This window comes from Pan paniscus, chromosome 16 (genome assembly GCF_029289425.2).
Source record: "Pan paniscus chromosome 16, NHGRI_mPanPan1-v2.0_pri, whole genome shotgun sequence".
Classification (NCBI taxonomy): domain Eukaryota; kingdom Metazoa; phylum Chordata; class Mammalia; order Primates; family Hominidae; genus Pan; species Pan paniscus.
In genome coordinates, this window is record NC_073265.2 from 75,628,086 (window position 1) to 75,647,304 (window position 19,219).

Sequence of the window (19,219 nt, forward strand, 5' to 3'; positions counted from 1 at the left end):
CTGGGCACTCATTTATTGGGCCAAATATTGTCAGAGTTGTTGAACACGCAGGCAATGTAATCAATATAGTCGAAATTGGAGATTTCCAAAGTTTAATCCTCTGGTCATTTTGTTAACCAGCTCTGAATCCCCCGAGGATCTGGTTTAAATGCAGCTTCGGACACAGTAGTTCTGGGGAGGGGCGTAACAAGCTTCCAGGTGACTCCCTAGCACCATACTTTGAGAAGTCAGCATTGAAGGGTGTTGATATGGGGAGGAGGAGAAGCTAGTTGCTACGACTCTGCTCACACATCCCTAGCAGAAAACATAGAAAGGGATCATGGATTCTACACTGGTCTGAAGGAAACTTGTCCCGGGCATCTGCTGTCCCTGAGGCTGAGGACATGGCTCTCAGACCTCCATTACTTTGAAGTGTTTGCAGCAGCAAGAGGCAGGATGGTGCAATGGGTAGTGCTTGTGCTCTGGTGCCAGCTTGCCTGTTTGAGGCCTGGCATGCAATCCTAAGCTCTGTGTTCTTGTGGCTTAACATTTCAGTGCCTTAGTTTTCTTACTTGTACAACAGGGATGGGGTAGTCATAATAGTACCCACCTCTATTAGGTTACTGTAAAAATTAAAAGATTACGTAAGGGACGTGGTCCATAAAAAATGTCCAGAATACTTATTTTCCTTTTCAGCCAGAGCTCCTGTTTCTAAGCCTGGGACCTCAGGGGGCCCTGGGTTTCTATGCCCTGAACTGCCACAGTTGTGCAAGCACTCTTGGGTCTCCTGTTACCCGGGAGCCGGCAACAGACCAAAATAAAGAGGTGGGGTGGGGTAGCGGGGCGGGCTGAGCGAGCCTCTAGAGGGAGTCTGACCAGGTCAGCTGGGAATGCCTGTCAGCCATCCAGGGTGGCTTCTCCTTTGCTCTGCTCCTGCATGGGCCTGGAGGTGGGTGAGTGACTCATGCTGGTGCCCTCCCCACCCCTGCACCCAAATGCTCAGCCCTCCCCACAGCAGGGGCTCACCTAATCCCCACAGTGGGAGTCGGTGGGTATTCACGCCTGTGCCGAGGTCTAGGGTTGCACCGCGCTGACTTCACACTCAGCAGCATGTGCAGCTGAGGCCTCCGGGCAGTCGTCTCCTGCGAGGCGGGCAGTGAGGTCAGCTTGGCAGCCGCCGCCTCTCCAGCCTGGATCTGGCCGCAGGCAGCGGTTCCCTAGGACCCGAGAAAAGGATGGCCGAACAAGAAGCTAGTGGGCTACAGGTCCTGCTGCACACGCTTCAGGTAGGAAAGGGTAGAGTGGGTGCAGAACCCGGCGGGCTGGGTGTTTGCCTGGGCTGGCCTGCCTGGGAGCTATGCACACAGTCCCCTCTGGCAATCACTGGCCCGGTTTGTTAACAGCAAGAGAACAGGAGTCGGCTCTCACCTTGAAGCTGACCTAAGTGATGCTATGGAGTTCAAATATTAAACACGACGATGTTGATGATTGTTCTGCTTAAATTATTGATCCTCGTGGGATCAGAGGCTCTGGGTAAAAGATCCGAGTTTGCTAGAAATGGGAAAGGTGGAGAAAAAGCCTGTTTGGCAAATGAAGGGGACCTGTTGACGCTCCTCCTGAATAAGGCTGGAGACCTGCTGAGAGCATGCAGAGCTGTCTGGGAGCACAGGGTGGGTGAGGACAGGACCCTTCTGGGCATCTCCTGCTAAATGGCTATCTTACTGGGCTCCCAAATTGTAGTTACATCAGAATGGCCTGGGATGCCGACTATCAGTGCATTTTCCCAGGCAGGATCTGACTAGAAACTGTTTGAATCCTGTAGGGCAGTAGCCTGGGAAACTGCCTTCTCCCTGGGGGATGCTATTCAATTCCTAATTTTGAGAATTCTTGTTCTACAGCAGTGGTTTGCAAACTTGTCTGCACATTAGAATCACCTGGAGAGGGTCAAAAAATACTCATGCTTGGGACCCACCCCCAAAGACATGGATTTAACTGATCTAGGGATCAATCCGAGCGTTAGAGTTTGAAAACTCCCCCGAGGTCTCCATGTAGATTTAAGGCTGAGAAACACTACTCTCTATGCTTGTAGTTAGCTGGATTCAGAGGATGCCAGCGTTCAAAAAGGCCCAAGGGGTCTTCTACCCCAGGAGTTTAAGCTGGAAGTTCATGGAAGGGGTCACAAGGCGATGGGCTTGGGGGGGGTCCATGACCCCATTCCCCTGTTTAGAATATAAACATTTTGTACGTATTTTCCTTTTTCCCTGTTGGGAAAAATGTTCTTAATTTTCCTCTGATTGTTTTTGTTTTTGTTTTGTTGAGAGAGCGTCTCACTCTGTCGCCCAGGCTGGAGTGCAATGGTGTGATCTCGACTCACTACAACTTTTGCCTCCCAGGTTCAAGCAATTCTCCTGCCTCTGCCTCCCAAGTAGGTGGGATTATAGGCTCCTGCCACCATGCCTGGCTAATTTTTTGTATTTTCAGTAGAGATGGGGTTTCACCATGTTGACCAGACTGGTCTTGAACTCCTGACCTCAGGTAATCCACCTCGGCCTCCCAAAATGCTGGGATTGCAGGCGTGAGCCACTGTACCTGGCCATTTTTCTCTGATTCTTAAGAAGATTTGCATTCCTGAAAGTTTAAGAACCAATAAATGCAACCTTCAGGTGTGCAGATAAGAAAACGGAATCTCAGAAGTGAAATAGGCTCCTTGATGTCAAATGGGTACATAGTAGGAGAACTGGGCCTTCAATATTCAGATGACTTGGCGTCCTTTGACTCATTCTATCTGATTCATGCAAGGTGAGAATGTATCTGACCAGGGGTATTGGAGGCAGGAGTGGACCTCAAAACAAATTTGCAAAATAAATCCAAGGATTTATTTGTATCTGGCTAGATTTATTTGATTTAATAACCAGGTACAATAAGCTGATATTCTGAGACCCCTTCTAATTTCTGAATAGTTACATGGAGATCTTGATTAACTGATTCAAACAACTGAAAATATCTCATGGACAGAATTTTCCTTGCACTAGCTGTCTAGGAAAGAGGGAAAGTAATAAGTTGGTAATAGGGGTTCAGTAAAAATGAATGTCCTGTAGTTGGCCTCAAAGTCACTTCAGGTTGAACTCAATTGCCTGTATTCCCACCAGTGAGAATTGATAATTGATGTTTAGCATGATCACCCCGGGGCACTGCTAGATTCTCAATTATCAAAGAAAGATTTAATTATGTTCACTAGACTCTACTTAGTTCCCAATTAAGCAGAACATTATGATAACAGGAGCACGCTTCCTGTTTACACCTCAGTTGATCAGAGTTTGGTTTAGAATTGACCTGGGTTCCTGGCCTGGCCTGCACCAAGTGCTTCCCTAAGCCCTGTTTCTGTCTCTACGGTAGAAGTCAGAACTCTGAAACGCTTTTTAAAAAAGAGAACCCAGAACATATATTCTGTGGAATAATCTTTCATGATGGATTTGATGTCCTGTCCCCATCCCTGCTCCCCATGGACTTAAACTAGGTGAGCCCACATTGTTTCTGAGAAAGGGTTAGCTGAACCTGTCTCAGTTGGGGATCCCAAAGATCTTACCAATTCAAACCAGTCTGTCTCTTCTTGTGCACAAGGTGACAGACAGAAGGCTTTGAATTGCTTCTCAAACCTTTGGGGAAACCAGTGAATAAGTTTGAACCAAATGTGAGCTTAGGTCTCAGTTCCCATGTCTTTTAGGAGTGCCCCAAAAGGTTGCCAAGGGAAGGAAGAAAGAGATCGGAGGGACAGAAAAGGCAAACACAAGCATAACAGAATATCCCTGTGCTATGTTTGTGGATGGCCTCCTACTTAAGCATATCACCATTTCTGACTCTTTAGGGGCATAAAATAAACTGTGCCACTAAGAAACATCAGTTTTCTGTGTGTTAACTTTTTCCTGCACACATGAGGAAGGGGTAAGTGGTTTTCCCTACCACAACTTAAAAACAGCTTCTTTATCTCTGTCCTGAAGGTCTGAGAATCAGATTTCTACCCAGACATGTTCCAACTTCCTGGCCTTTACAGCGTGGGTGTGAGGCAGAAAATCAGACTGACTGATGTGGATCTGGGTGAAGCAGGAGGCAGGCAGCCCACAGCACAGGTGCGAGAGGCAGAACGGACTGGATCCAGCCCCTTCTCTGGCACTTACTAGGCTGTTTATCCTTATGAAAGTCCCTCGACCTCTCTGAGCCTCCATTTATGTAATCTGTAAAAGAAGGGCCATAAAAATACGTTCCTTAGCATTTCTGTGAGGATTAAGAGAATACATCTGAAAAGCACTTGTAAACTCTAAATGGCTGTTTGAATGACTGTGGTTTTATGATTTCCCTCGTTGAGTGTGCAGTGGAGAGGCTGGGAACACTTGCCTACACTTTTTGTCAACCTGCCTGGCTTTTTTCCTGGGTGGACTCCAATATACTTGGAAAAAAAAAAGAGGTGTCTCATTTGTCCTGCTCTCGTCTCTCCATGTGGTTTGAGCTAATGGAGAAGATGGGGAACTGCCAGGTTGCAGGATGTGGGCTCCTTGCCAGCTCTGATGCCGTGGGCTGTCACCCAGCAGTGTCCCACAAAATGCCAGTTAAGTATCTTTATTGAAACATGAAAAATGCATAATTTTTCGGTCAGCTTTGGCACACTCTGCTGTGTGATATGGGCACATTTTTGCCATTTCCATTTGTACTTTATTATTTTATGTGATAGCTGCTTAGATCAAACCCTGGTCTGCATCTTTGCCAAAATGTGCATAGTTAACTTCTTTTCTCAACTTGGGATCCAAGAACACCATCTATTATGGATTATGAATGAGGCTGCAGGATGTGGGGCTTCCTGTCTGGAGTAAGCCATGGAACTTAGATAACCTCGGCTGGGGTGATCAGTCCACTTCTCCCCCTTGGACTTGATCCTCCAGGGATTATTTCCAAGATAGCAGGTGATTTTTAGCTTCTGGGCTGCAAATAGAGGAAGGGTAGAAAAATGATGACTGATATGTTTCATTCATAGCACTTGGGACTTCTGCTTCCAAAACATGTCTTTGAAATTTTCCCTTGTAGAACTCTCCATAGAGGACATGAGAACATCCAACTATTGTATCCATAGGGTCAGGTGGAACAGACGCTGAGCTTTTCCCCTGGACTTAAACAGAAGGATTTGGACAATCAAGGGAAGAATTTTCCTTTAGATAGCAAACACTGTGTAGACTTTCCAAGGTTCCCTAGGAAGTTTGAGGCTTTCTGGGTTTGTTGGAGATACCTGCTTCAACCACAACTCAAACATAGAAACAAACTGAAAACTGTCTTAATTTCAAGCATTAGTAGAAGCAAAGAAAGAGGAAACCCTATAAGGATGAGGGCCAAGTGGACAAGAGACAAAATTGGCAAGAAATTACATCTGTCAGTGCCTAAGGAATGGCTTTGTGACAATCAACCTGGGTAGAGAAGGGATGATGACAGTGTGTAGGTATATGCTGAGCTTTAAGTGGGGAGAACCCTTTATTTGGTGTTTTGTTTTTTAAGACCTCATTACTTTCACAGCTTCTTACATTTCTTGGAATTAGAGATTGGAGAAAATGAACAATTATTAAGGGTCCACTTGTGCCAGGCTTTTACCTCCACTACTTAACTTTCCTCTCTCTGCCACCTGTGAGGAAGATGTGGTTGTTCTCCTGTTTTATAGATGAGGACACTGATGGTTAAGGAAAGGATAAGCTGCTCAAGGCTTAAGGACAGAAACTTAGTAAACCCTGAGATAAGAGATGTGAGGCAGGTTTTGCTCCCCTAAAGCCTTTTCACTGGTTTGCATTGCTTAAGCAACCTATGGAATATTCACTTATTCTTTATTTTGAGGATATTACCTTCATCTGACTAAATGTGAAGGTTGGGGGAATATGAATTTTCTGCAATAGAGGAAGGCTTATTTATAACTGATATCATCTTCCACATCCTGATTTGGTGTGGGGGTAGGGAACTCCTGATGAAGGAAGGTAATATTTTGGATTTGGGTCAATTGGATGTTTTCAATATCCATCTATCCATCTGTGTATTCACTCATCCACCCATTCATTTATCCATCCATCCATCCATCCATCCATCCATCCATCCATCCATCCATCCATCCATCCATCCCATTTACCTGTTCATCCACCCATCCACCTATCCATTCATTCACCTAGCCATAGCTTTCTATGTGCTGGAAGAGATGTGTAAAAATGAGAATTATAACACCTACTTATTGATTTTTTATAAGTTTAGAGAAAATTTATAAGAAGTGGTAAGCATATTGGTACATGCCCAATAAGTAGGAGCACTTATTGTAATGAAATACAGTCACTGCCTTCATGAAAATGTGGTATAGGAGCTAGGAGGAAGAAAGAAAATTATTCATAAAGCAAGTTTGCATGTGATGAATGCCATAGTAAAGGTAAACATCAAAAGAAAATTTTATGGAAGTTGGGGGAAGAAACCTCTCCTGATTAGAGATTCAGGGAAGACTTTGGAAAATGGGTCTAATTTCAGCAGGGGGAGGTACATTTACCAGGTTGAGGAGGGTGCCTAGTGATCTTCCCCCTGTCATGGCGGGGGTGGGGATTTGTCATGGCATGGAGTTTGATTTAAAATGACAGTTCATGAAGGGGAAGAAATGAGATGGATATAGAAGTTTGGCCAAATGCTGGAGGGTCTTGAGTGGCAAGCTTCAGGTCCAGCCATGCTCTTGGTAATGCCTGCCTATTCCTGCGTGTGAGTGGTGGAGTTGCAAGACATTCAACCAAGGTGATAATTGCAGAGCTCTTTGGACTAGGAACATTCGACATGACTGCAGATGTAATGTGATCTGTTTTAATTCCCCATTCCTGACCAGGCTTTTGTCACTGGACTTCTTCCTATACCTGTTCCCAACTCTTAGTCCCAGCCTTCAGCCCCTCCTGTCACTTACCTCATCCTACTATCTCAGCTCATCCTGAGCCTCTCTCTAACCCTAGGAGGAAGGGCTGGGATGAATTGAGGCTCAGGGATTGGGGCAGGAGAACTGTTCTACAACACTTGATTTTTGTTGTTGTTGTTGTTTTTTAATTTGTTATTTTAGGGGCAGCATTCAGATAGCATTCAGATGTCCTTGCATCAAAGCAGCTCTGACAGCATGGCTGAATTAACCAGAGTTGAGTCAAAAAGTCTCATCCCCACTCTCAGATTGAGAGCAGTTGGCATTTCCATCTTCTGAGCCCAGATTTTGGATCTGTCTCCCTGAACACCCACCTCTGCAGGGCAGAGGGTGGACAGGGGGCCAGTGGTGCTTTGAGGTGTAATTAGAAATGCAGTGATGCAATGAGGTGCATTGCTGGTGATATGCTGAGGCAAATGGCCAACAGAGACCCACGCCTACAGCAGAAAGCCATCACTTGGCAATATTTACTCCACAATTTACTCAGTTTCTAAAACTGGAACTGATCTTGTGAGAACCAAACACAGCCCCAGTTCCAGCCCTGGGAGATGGGGATGAGAACTTGGTCTCGGTTATCAATTACTGTATCTGCAATCGTGGAACAGGCAGCTATGAATCAAACAGACTGGACACCTCTTCATATTTCAGAAATGGGTGTATGGAAATGCATCCTCTTGGGTGTGAGTCCCATCTCCTTTATGCCAGGCCTGAAATAAAGAAAGTGGAGGGTTTGTGGGGTATGTGCTTTTTCACTGAGCAAATACTGCATGGTTCCTTCAAAGCCATAGGTCTGCAAATCAGGTTCTTGTTAGAGAAAAAGGTAATATGAGACAAGGGAGCATTCAAGGTCAAGAGCTAGGAACAAAAGAATGAATATAAAACAGGGCATGATAGGAAACAGAATGGCAAAGCGTATGTGCTCAATATGTCTGCCTTCCTCTCTCCCTCCCTCCTTTCTTTTTTCTCTCCTTTCTGCTTTTTGGTAACTTTTTACAAACTGAATACATCTATGGAGTAACATAGAGTAACATGGAGGAATCGCACAAAGTTAAGCAAATAAGTTGCTTAAATTTGTGCATATAAGTTGCTTAACTTTGTGCGATTCCTTCATGTTGCCATATATTGTTGTAGATGGTTCGTTCTGATTGCCCAATAGCATGTCATTGTGTGAATATCTTTATCCATTCTGGAGTTGGTGATATTTGGGGTAGTTTCCAATTTGGGGCTATAATGAAATAGTGCTGCTTTGCACATTCCAATACATGTCTTTGTGAACAAATGTATGCATGTCTGTTGAGTATATATCTAGGGGTGAAGTTGTGGGATGCTAGGGTGCACCTATGTTCAGCTTTATAGATAACAACAAATGGTTTTCAAAAATGGTAGCTCCAAAACAAATATCTATTAGCCACATAGATACCATTAGCTAGCGAAAGCACTGGATATTACTCCAAAACTTGTTTAACACATATTTGTTAGTTGAAAGTGATTTGAGATGCCCTGCATTAAGGGACTACTCATAGCATTTATTTCTTTTGTGTTCAGTTCCCCCTTCTTGGTCCTTTTCATAATAGCTAAAATAATAACTAACATTTCTGAAAGAGCTTCTGCAAGTCAGGAGCTATGCAAAGTTTTTCACATGAATTGTCTCATTTAATGGGCTTTTTTTTTTTTTTTTGACAGAGTCTCGCTCTTTCACCCAGGCTGGAGTGCAGTGGCATGATCTCGGCTCACTGCAATCTCTGCCTCCCACGTTCAAGCGATTCTCCTGCCTCAGACTCCTGAGTAGCTGGGATTATAGGCACGCACCACCGTGCCTAGCTAATTTTTGTATTTTTAGTAGAGGCTGGGTTTTACCATGTTGGCCAGAGCTGGTCTGGAACTCCTGACCTCAAGTGATCTGCCCTCCTCAGCCTCCCAAAGTGCTGGGATTACAGGCGTGAGCCACTGCACCCGCCCTCATTTAATCTTTGCAACAATCCTAAGGCAGTTAATATTATCCTCATTTTAAAGCTTTAAAATGGAAGATTGGAGAGGTTAGTGAATTTTCCTTGATCACAGAGTGAACAAGTGGCATAGCTGGAATTTGAGCAGAGGGAATCTCATACCAGCAGAAGTGCCCTCACCAGGTGCATTAACTCTCTAAGGAAAAGGAAGGGCATTTGGAAGATTGTCAATAGATTTCCTCAGGTGTAAGTGTCTGCTGGGGAAAGATGGAGACCCTCACCTAGCACCGTCAGCAAGGACAGTAGCTGTCTCCACAGGCTGGAAGGACTGGCCAAAAGGGTGCAGAACAGGTGCCCAGAACAGGGATCAGCATTCTTTCTGCAAAGGTCCAGATAGCAAGTTTTCAGGCTTTGTAGGCCATACAGGGGATCCCTGTTGCAACTACTCAACCCTGCCACTGCAGCTGTAGACAACATGCAAATGAATGGGTATGCCTGTGTTCCAGTGGAACTTTATTTGGAAAACAGTCAGTGGATTAGATTTGGCCCACAGGCCATAGTTTGTTACCCCTGGCCTGAAGGCCTTTGAATCACAAGCCTGGTGTAAGGGTGGGAGACGGAGTGGAAAGGTAGTGATGGAGCACGAGGTGGTAATTGCTGCGGCAAACTGCCAAGTAGGAACTTACCTCTCTGTGGTGGATGTTCTCAACTCCCAGGGTGCCCTTCCTGTAAAAGCAACAGATCAAACCATGCCTCTGGGTGCAAGTCTTGGAGAACCTGAACTATGCAGTTCGGAGTCCTGAGACTCCGGCTGCTGCCACAGCTTTTCTGGCTATCAGTGGAGAAAGTGCTTGTATCCGTTAGCCCACTGGGGGTGGGCTTTCAGGTTATTTCAGCAGCATTTATGTGTGATGGGGGACTATTATGCAGATAATGGTCTGCATTCAACAGCACTAGAATCCCAAGATAAAACCAGAACTTCTCAAACTGGGTTCCAAAGAACACTAGTGTTCCCTGGGATGCCAGTGGGTGTTCCACTCAAAAAGCATTGTGGAAACAGATGGATTTGAAATGTCAGGATAAATTTACTATATTTCTTTACTAAAGAATCTTCATTTTTAAAAAAATCTTTAAAGACACTCATGGTTTTCAATTCTCAGTTTAAATACCTTTTACTCAGAGAGGATTTCTCTGACAGCCCAATTAGCTACCGGGTCACTGTATGCCCCACCTCTCTCATTTACCTGTCTGCATATTCTCTAATATTTGTTCTTGTGCTCCTGTTCTTCTTCCATCATGGTTGGAATCTTATCTGTCTTGCTTACTCTTTTTCCATACTACCTAAAGCACTGTCTGGTACATGGTAGGTGCTCAATAAATGTTTGTTGATTGACTAATAAAATGAATGTGCATAGTATATTAATAAGTTTGAGACATAATATATGGCATTTTGAAACCATCTTGGAAATAAAAAATTTTTTTGGCAAAACCCACTAGTATTTCATAGGACATTAGGGATCCATGGAACACATTTGGCAAATAACGGTTTTAGACCAATGCCATGTTATATCTCTGCTTGCTTGTGACTGTTGACTTTCTCTTGGTTTGGAAACTGGTTTCAGCATGTTATAACTGTTCTGATGTGAGTGGATTTGAAGTTAGTTCTATGGGAAACCCAGGGTCATTCCTCTGCTTGGTGAATACCACCAGCTAATGACCCTACAACCAGTCTGCAGGCCTTGCATTGACATGAATTCTGGTCCTTACTTGATTGGGATAAAATAATATAAGCAATAGATGTGGAGGTTTAGAGAAGAGTTCTTTCTAGAGGCTCAAGAGAGCCATTCTGATTCTGATCAGGAGGCCATATGGCGATAAGGATAGCTTTAGCTTCAGGTTTCACATTAAAGGCAGGGTCAGATTTCACAGTCACAGCATCTGAGGAAGCTTTTCCTAGGGGATTTGGAGAAAAGCAGCTTTTCTAATGAATGGTCAGCAATGAATTCTCCCCTCACCCTTCCCCTGACCAATTCCCCGAAAACGATGCATGTTAACATTTCTAATCTCCAGATCCCACCAATCGGTGCTAGCTCAATGCCCTACAGTTTCGACCCAGAGCATCTATATCCCAGCCCTCTAAAGACAGAATTAAGCCAACCAGTCCTGAGGATAATGCAGATACCTTTTACTTTTCGTATTTAGATTAAGAGAACACCATAAGCAAATCCCACGTTCTCTTTGACTTTAATTGCACCAACCTAATATGTTCTAAAGGAAAAAAAATGCCCCAAATGACAACTAAATTTTTGCACTGCAGAAGAGGTTAAGATGATAATATTTGAAGAAAAATGGGCATTACAATTCAAGAAGTGTTTTTGTCAAGAACCCCTCACATTTGTCGAGCACTTACTATGTACCAGGAAATAGCCTAAGTATTTTTCCCGTCTTCTCTTACATAACCTCACAACAATCCTATGAGGAATATATGGCTACTTTCCCCATTTTATAGATAAAGAACACCAGGTATTTGCTTTAGTTCTTGCAGTATTTAAGTAGCAGTCGCAATTTAAACACTGGCAGTCTGACTCCAGATTCCATTACATTCCATTCACCAGTCTACAGCATCCCTTTTGTTTTTACCTGTCCTTTCTCCACTAAACATATTTTTCTGTAAAGGTAATACCTGTTCACTATTTGTAAAAAAATTTAATTAATATGTGGATGTAAATTATAGGGAGGAAAAATCCCCCTATTAGATTCTACTTCCTAAGACAACTTCGTAAGCACTTGCTAAGTATTCTTTTAGATGTTTATATACATATAGCAATGAGATGTTTCTATCATTATATACCTATATCTTTATCATTTTTACACACTGCTATTCAATTTGCTTTTCCTGCATACCAATGTACTTGAACATTTTTCATGCCAAGACATATAGCCAGCTTAACTTTGTGTGATAGTTACATCATTTTTTAGTTCATGGTTGTACCATAATTTAAATAAATAGAAGTACGTTTTCTTCTAGCATTTCACTTGGGCTTGACTTTGTTTATGCTCTTTATTTTTTGATATTATATATGTCACTTTTTAATAGTGAAATTTACCAAACTTTTCTTAAATGGATTATTTTTGCTGCAAAGCTTTTCCCCCATGATCTAACTCTTATACTTAATGATGTTTGAGTTTCACACCATATCATTTCCTTTTTCTTATATCTTGTTGCTTTCAGAGAGCTTCTCTGCCTTACTACTATTCACTTGCTTATGCCAAGAGTTAACACATTTATGGCTTTAAAATTTCTTTTACTGGAAGGCCTCATTTCTGTACCACCCAACAGAGCTCTGCATGATAACATTTGAAAGTTTGAAATCTGATGGACCTATTTATTTAAATTAACATATATAGGTTTCTTGGCTGGGCTTTAGGAAGGCCAAAGTTGATTTTGGGTACTGCCACCGACTTTCTGGTTGACTTGAATCCTATGGGTCAGTATCTTCTCTGTCTTGACATCAGTGCTAGGAGATTTGCCTAGCCATATAATCTGTTTCTTTGGCATATTATTATTTTCTTGTTGTTGTTCATATGTCTATTAAATGCCTCCCTGTGCCAGGGAGTGGAAAGTAGTGGGTGGAAAGTTTTTCAGAATTTTATCAGCAGACGCTTTCCTACTGAAATTCTTTCAAACGCTAATGTCTGATGTCAGGAAGAAAGAGATCCAGAATGTTGTGGTAACTCTTGACCCCCTTTGCTCTATGACCTCTCTATTCTGTGGTGACCAACTGAGGACACACTAGCATCATGACTCCAAGTCTCTTGGGGAAGATCAGAACACTCAGCAGCTGTAACATGTTTAGCTATGCCTATGCATTTCTGTCTGCCTATGCAGTTATGCCTAGGCCTATGCAGTTATCAATTCATACACTGCAAGGCAGTGAGTCATAAGCTTTTTGTTTTTCTTTTTTAATCCCACAGATTCTCTTTGAAAGCTAAAGACACTTTCCCCAGATAGATATACATAAAAACCTGTGAACAATTCAGGGCAATAAGCCACTTGATCAGGTTTAAGTTTTTCCAGGTATACACTATTTGGGCTTTGTCTTAGCGAATGAAGCTCTTAAAGGTCAGAATAATACAGCAACTTCCAGTAAAATAAATCTCACAGTTTTTTTTTTCCAATTATATATCTCTCATGCATCTGTACTGGACACAATATTCTTCCTATGTCCATATCCCAACTTGGTCTTGGACATCTTTCATACTTGATTTGTACTTGTGAAAGTCATAAGTACCTTTGATGGATCAACTAAAATGTTACTTTTCAAAAAAAGCCTTTTCTGACAATCTAAGTAGGTGGTATATCTCTCTTCTCCAAAGTTGCACCCAAGCATTTGTACCTCTCTCTTGATTCGTCTATGATTTACTTGCTTATAAAAATAGTTGTCCTTCATCTATTCAACAAACCCTTACTAGGCATTGAGAACCTCAAAATAAATATAACATGGTTCTTGCCCTCCCAGATATGAAGAATCAGATATACGTTTGAGAGTCTCCAGAAAATTAAAAACTCTCCCCCTAGATAAGCATACATATGCACTTAAACCAAACATTTGAATCTCAGAAGATTTGTCCACAACTAGATTGAGAACCTATGCCATGTGATTGTTTGAGTAAATACACGAACAAATAGTTATAAAGCATTATTATAAATGAAGCAGTAGCAATGTTCCCAGTGTATTTTTTAAAGAGGGGGGATCTCAGTTGATCTCTAACCTTCCATGAACCTCTGCTCTTAAATAATGGTAGGTTAGATATTTCAGACCAACCACTGAACTTTAGATAATTAAAAAATGTGGATAAAATATAAAATTTTTATTCTAAAAATCAATGTTCTAATGATATAATGAGCTTGTAATGGATTGAAGTCAAGAGAGGTGAGAAACTCAGAGAAAAGAGCAAAACTCTGGTATTTTTGCCTCAGTCTTAGTCCATTTTGTGCTGCAGTAACAGAGTACCAAAAACTAGACAATTTACAACGAACAGAAATTTATTGGCTCATAGTTCTAGAGCCTGGGAGTTCCAAGATCAAGGGGCTGGCATCTGACCAGGACCTTCATGCTGCATCATGATGTGATAGAAGGCATCACATGATGGAAAGCCAAAGAGAGGGAGAGTGAGAGCAAGAGAGGGTCAAATTCCTCCTTTTCTAAGAAACTCACTCCCGAGATAATAAACCTACTCCTCCAATAATGGCATTAATTCCTTCATGAGAGAAGAAACCTCATTGCCTAATTATCTCTTATAGGTTCTACCCCTTAATGCAATTGCATTGGGGATTAGGTTTCTAACACATGGTTTTTGGGGAACACATTCAAATAATAGCAGCTTTGGAAGTATTTACTATTTTGGAAGGTGTGGCTGGAAAGGTTGAATTGTATATTCGGTGACCTTGCTCATCTAGGATAACAAGAACAATATAGAACTTTCCAAGAATGGAGACCCTAGTGATCCACTCCCTGCTTTAGGGCTGAGACCTGAAGGACTGCTCTCTAGAAGTTAAAGTGAACCATACACAAGCTAGTCTTCACATAGAGCAATTCTTCAACTCTTCTGGGTGACCCAGAAAATTTGAAGACTTGAAAAGGTGGTCTCAGATGTCTAAAAATCCTAAGTACCTACTAGTTGCAAGTTAAAAACATCATTGGTGGAAGAAAATGTCATATGAAGCCCTGTATTAATTCTACAAGTGATTTAAAAACCAGGCATTAGAGGGAGATAAGCTAATATGAGTAAACACCAGAAGAAATAATACATGATAGAATTAGATCCACCAGTACCCCAGAAACTGAAAATACTGCACATAGGATGTAAGAGAACTGGTTACTGTGGTCAAAGAGATAGAAGCTAAGTTTGAAATGTTTGACAGTGAACTATAATCTACAAGAAGTGATACAGTAGATTTGAAGAGGAACTATTAATCAGTAGAAGTTCTTGAACTAAAAAATAAAAGAACCAAAATGAACAGCTCAATATATAGGTTTAACTGCAGATTAGACTTGGCCAAAGAAAGAATTGAAAATCAGGTCATAAGAGACTACACAGAAGGAAGCACAGAAAGTCAAAATAATTGAACATGCTGAAGGGCAGGTAAGATACACAGAGTGAGAAGGTTGGACATACATTTAATTGGAGTTCTGGAAGGAAAGCAGAGAATGAGGCAGCAACAATATTTAAAGAGACAATGAGAGAGAGCCCTTCAATATACTGATAATATTCGATGATAATAGCAACAGCATCTTACTGAAGTCTATATTCCCTGAAATACAGCCTTTAAGTGTCTGTTGAATTCGTTAGGTGAGGAAACATTCCGATTACATTCTAATCTAGTTTTATATCTTTGAAATTATATCAAAAGTTCTTTCAAAATGGTATACTCTTTAAAATAATATCAGACAGTGTGAACTACTATCTGATGTGGATATGTGTTCAAATATTTGAATCTCTATATTTGCAGTCGTTACTTCAAAAATTAGGGCTAAATCTATAATTGACACTATAAAGTTTAAGCTCTCATTTATAATCTTATGATTACTTTTTGACCAAAACTCTCCCTAAACTCATATATGTTATCTATTGTAATACTCTATTTGATTTCTTACAATGTAAATTTTGTAGCAGCCTTTGGCATTGAGTTAAATATTCTAACCTGATCACAGGTAATTAAAACATTAATATTTACTTGCTTTTGCCTTGTCCTCTTTAATGACATGATATTTTGATAACTTTCTATTTAATTTGAAATAGAGAAGAAAAATGATGTTTTGTAGCTTCCCTGGGAAGCAGATTCTGAGACAAAGATTTTCATGCAGGAAGTTTATTGGGGGAGTGCCTGGATCCACGTGTGGGATCATGAAGGAAGTAGGATTGGGCAGAGGGGAGATTGAACTGCAATGTAGTCACAACAGAGGCTCCAGATGATTCCACACCGAGCTCTGAAACTTAGATGGTCCTTCAGCAATCATCTCATCCTACAGCAAAGGGGTTGAGGCTGTACACCTTCTCCCCTGCATCATTGACCAGTCATTGGATGAAGGCTGCTTCCAGATATGGGACATGGCTACAATGATCTGTTTGTATCAATATAGCACTTCTGATATCAAATGTGTGAGGTGGTTCCCACACCAACAACCAACTCTTCAACTTTCTGGATGCCACCTGGGTATCCTACGTTTAACTTCAATTCTGATCCTAACTACCTGGAGTTAGCGTCAGATCTCACAAGTTAAGGGTTTATCCCATGAGACTGCTTCTACTTCAGATGCCAATCACCTGAAACTTCCGACCAATTGGCTTCATAGCCAGGGAGTTCCCACAGCTCCGTCTTCAGGTTTGATAATTTGCTAGAACAGCTCCCAGAACTCAGGAAAGCACTTTATTTACATTTACCAGTTTATGATAAAGGATAAAAATGAATAGTCAGATGGAGAGGTACATAGAGGAGGTCTGGAAAGGTCCTGAGTGCAGGAACATTAGTCCCAGGAAGTTAGGGTGCACCACCCTACTAGCAGGTGGATGTGTTCAACAACCTGGAAGTACTCTGAACCCCATCATTTAAGGTTTTTATGTAGGCTCCATTGCATAGGCCTGACTGATTGACTCATTGGCCTTTGGCAGTTACTTTGATCTCCAGCCCCTCTCCTTTCCCTGGAGGTTGGGAGGTGAGGCTGAAAGTTCCAACCCTCCAACTATGTCTTAGTCTTTCTGGCAACCAGAGTCCATCCTGAATCTGTCTAGGGTCTTCCAGTCACCAGCCATCTCATTAGCATACAAAAAGACACTCTTAGCACTGGAAATTCCAAGGGTCTTAGAAGCTCTGTGTCAGGGACCAGGGACTAAGACCAAATATTATAACAAAAGATACTCCTATCATTCAGGAAGTTAGAAGGATTTTTCTGTTCCAGGAACTGGGGATGAAGACCAAATATATATTTTTTACCATATCATAATGTCACATGACCTTGGATACTTTTTTTTTTTTTTTTTACCTTACAGCAATTCCCAGAAGATACTGCTCAGAGCTGTTGGTCACTAATACTCTCTGTGGTTGGGAGGATAATTGCCTCAGTTCTGAAGGGGAGACCTTGGAGGAACATGCCCAGCATCCACTACATATGATTACTGATGAGACTGAGCATCATGAGACATGGGCTTAAATCTTGGCTTTGCTATTAATTGGCTATGTGACCTGAGGCAAGCCATGTAACATTCTAGGAAACAATTTCCTCATCTGTAAAATAAGTGGTAGTGAAGAGATCAGTTTTCCTAAACTTTAATCATTTGCAGACTACTTTTATAATTTTTTTCATATTTTTGGTTCAACTAAACTGTTGTTTACTTAACATTATTCCCGTAAATTTATACATTAAAATTTTTTTGTTTCTTTTTCTAGAACTGCATGTCAAAAATGTAATCATTTTAACTTAACATTATTTAAGGTGAAACTTTTTATATAGCCGTAGTATAGCAGTAGCACATAGCACATACAGGAAGTAGCCACAAAAATACATGTAATATAAACACATAATGTTATTTAAATCCAGCTAGATACTGTTTCCTGTGCAGTCTCTTAGCCTCAGGTCTGCTTTCTGTTTTCTAAAAAGATTAGCAAATATTGGAGAGGTATTGGAAATAGACTAATAACTGAGACTTGAACAGACATTTCCCAAAAGAAGAATAAACACTTCACTGAGAATAAACATTTTTCTTTATGTGATACAGTGATATTTAATGCTGTGTCTCCTGTGGCATCTAAATCTAGATCATATACTCTCAGTAGGAGGTTTTTGACCTTTCAAAAAAATCCTGGATTAGGCAGTCTTTTGGGTAAAATTATATTGTTCCATGATTCACTACTTGTGTGAGAAGAGTATTGGGGAAAAGATATGAATTATAAATTTTCAGGTCATGCATCTATTAAATTAAATGCTATCCAGAAGCTTGAGGAATTAAGTTTGTTGGCTGAGGTTCCTAATATTGTGAGCATGCCATATTTGAAATGTAGCCATGATGAATAGTAAAGAGAATTCAATGCTTCAATTCTTTCAATATCCCTGGAAGAAGGAGCTTTTCATAGAAAATAGACACTCCTTCCTTGAGTAACCTAGTATAGTCCTGCCCTATGTCCCAGCTTCCCCGATCTGAAGTCAAATGCTCTAAGATCCCCTCTTTGTGAAATCACCAGTTTCTTAATCAGATATCTTATTTCATGCTGACCAGGTATTAGCCCACTTATCTTGGGACATTTAGGCATTAATAGGAGGGACCTAAAACATTGTCCTTCTTGTGATCTTCCTGGAAGATATCGGACCCTGTACTGAGATGCTCAAACCTGCAGACTCACTTCTAGAATTCTATTACCTCTGCATATGTAGGTCACCATCAGGAGCAGAGTTTTGAGTCTTCTCTAGGACTTCAGCTGTATTCTAAATGTTATTGGGATTGCTATTCCTGATTCTTTCTGATGTTTATTTTTAGAATTGATACATCATATTTTTACGTATTTATGGGATACATGTGATATTTTGTTACATATATAGAATGTGGAACGAGCAAGTCAGAGTAATTGGACTATCCATCACTGAGTATTTGTTGTTTCTGTATGTTGGGAACATTTCAGTTTCTCTCTTCTAGCTCTATTTAAATATACAATACATTGTTGTTAACTGTAGTCATCCCGCTCTCCTATTGAACACTAGAACTTATTTTTCTAACTGTATGCTTGTACATATTAATCAACCTCTCTTTACTCTTCCTCCACATTGACTGCCGCACACCCTTCCCAGCCTCTGATAATCAACAAGCTAATCTCTATTTCCATGAGATCCACTTTTTTTTTTTTTTTTTTTAGCTCCCACGTATGAGCGAGAACATGCAATATTTGTCTTTCTGTGCCTGGCTTGTTTCACAAAATATAATCTCTGGTTCAATCCATGTTGCTGCAAATAACATAATTTCATTCTTTTTTATGGCTGAATAGTATGCCATTGTGTATATATGCCACATTTTCTTTATCCATTCATTTCCTGATGGACATTCAAGTTGATTCCCTATCTTGGCTCTTGTGAATAAACATGGGGGTGCAGGTATCTCTTTGATATATAGATTTTCTTTACTTTGGATAAATACTCAGTGGTAGAATTGCTGGATCATATGGTAGTTCTATTTTTAGTTTTTTAAGAAATCTCCATACTGTTTTCCACAGTGGCTGTACCAATTTACACTCCCACCAAATGCATATGAGTTAATTTTTCTGTGCATCCTCACTAGCATCTGA

At 41.1% G+C, this 19,219-nt stretch overlaps 1 protein-coding gene and 1 long non-coding RNA gene across 2 annotated transcripts in view; one reads left to right on the forward strand and one right to left on the reverse strand.

The window, feature by feature from the left end:
• Positions 1-1,035: 1,035 nt before the first annotated feature.
• AGBL1 (AGBL carboxypeptidase 1) overlaps positions 1,036-19,219 on the forward strand; it is a 595,764-nt gene continuing 577,580 nt past the window's right edge. The window contains exon 1 of the mRNA XM_055098914.2: positions 1,036-1,265. Coding sequence (XP_054954889.2) covers positions 1,215-1,265 — 51 coding nt within the window. The 5' untranslated portion in view covers positions 1,036-1,214. The remainder of the gene's footprint in view (positions 1,266-19,219) is intronic.
• Positions 4,578-19,219, reverse strand: part of LOC130540856 (uncharacterized) — a 34,157-nt gene continuing 19,515 nt past the window's right edge. Inside the window, exons 4-6 of the long non-coding RNA XR_008954859.2 lie at positions 9,573-9,612; positions 7,524-7,647; positions 4,578-4,953 (exon numbers count right to left, since the gene is read on the reverse strand). This is a non-coding gene — a long non-coding RNA (uncharacterized LOC130540856). The remainder of the gene's footprint in view (positions 4,954-7,523; positions 7,648-9,572; positions 9,613-19,219) is intronic.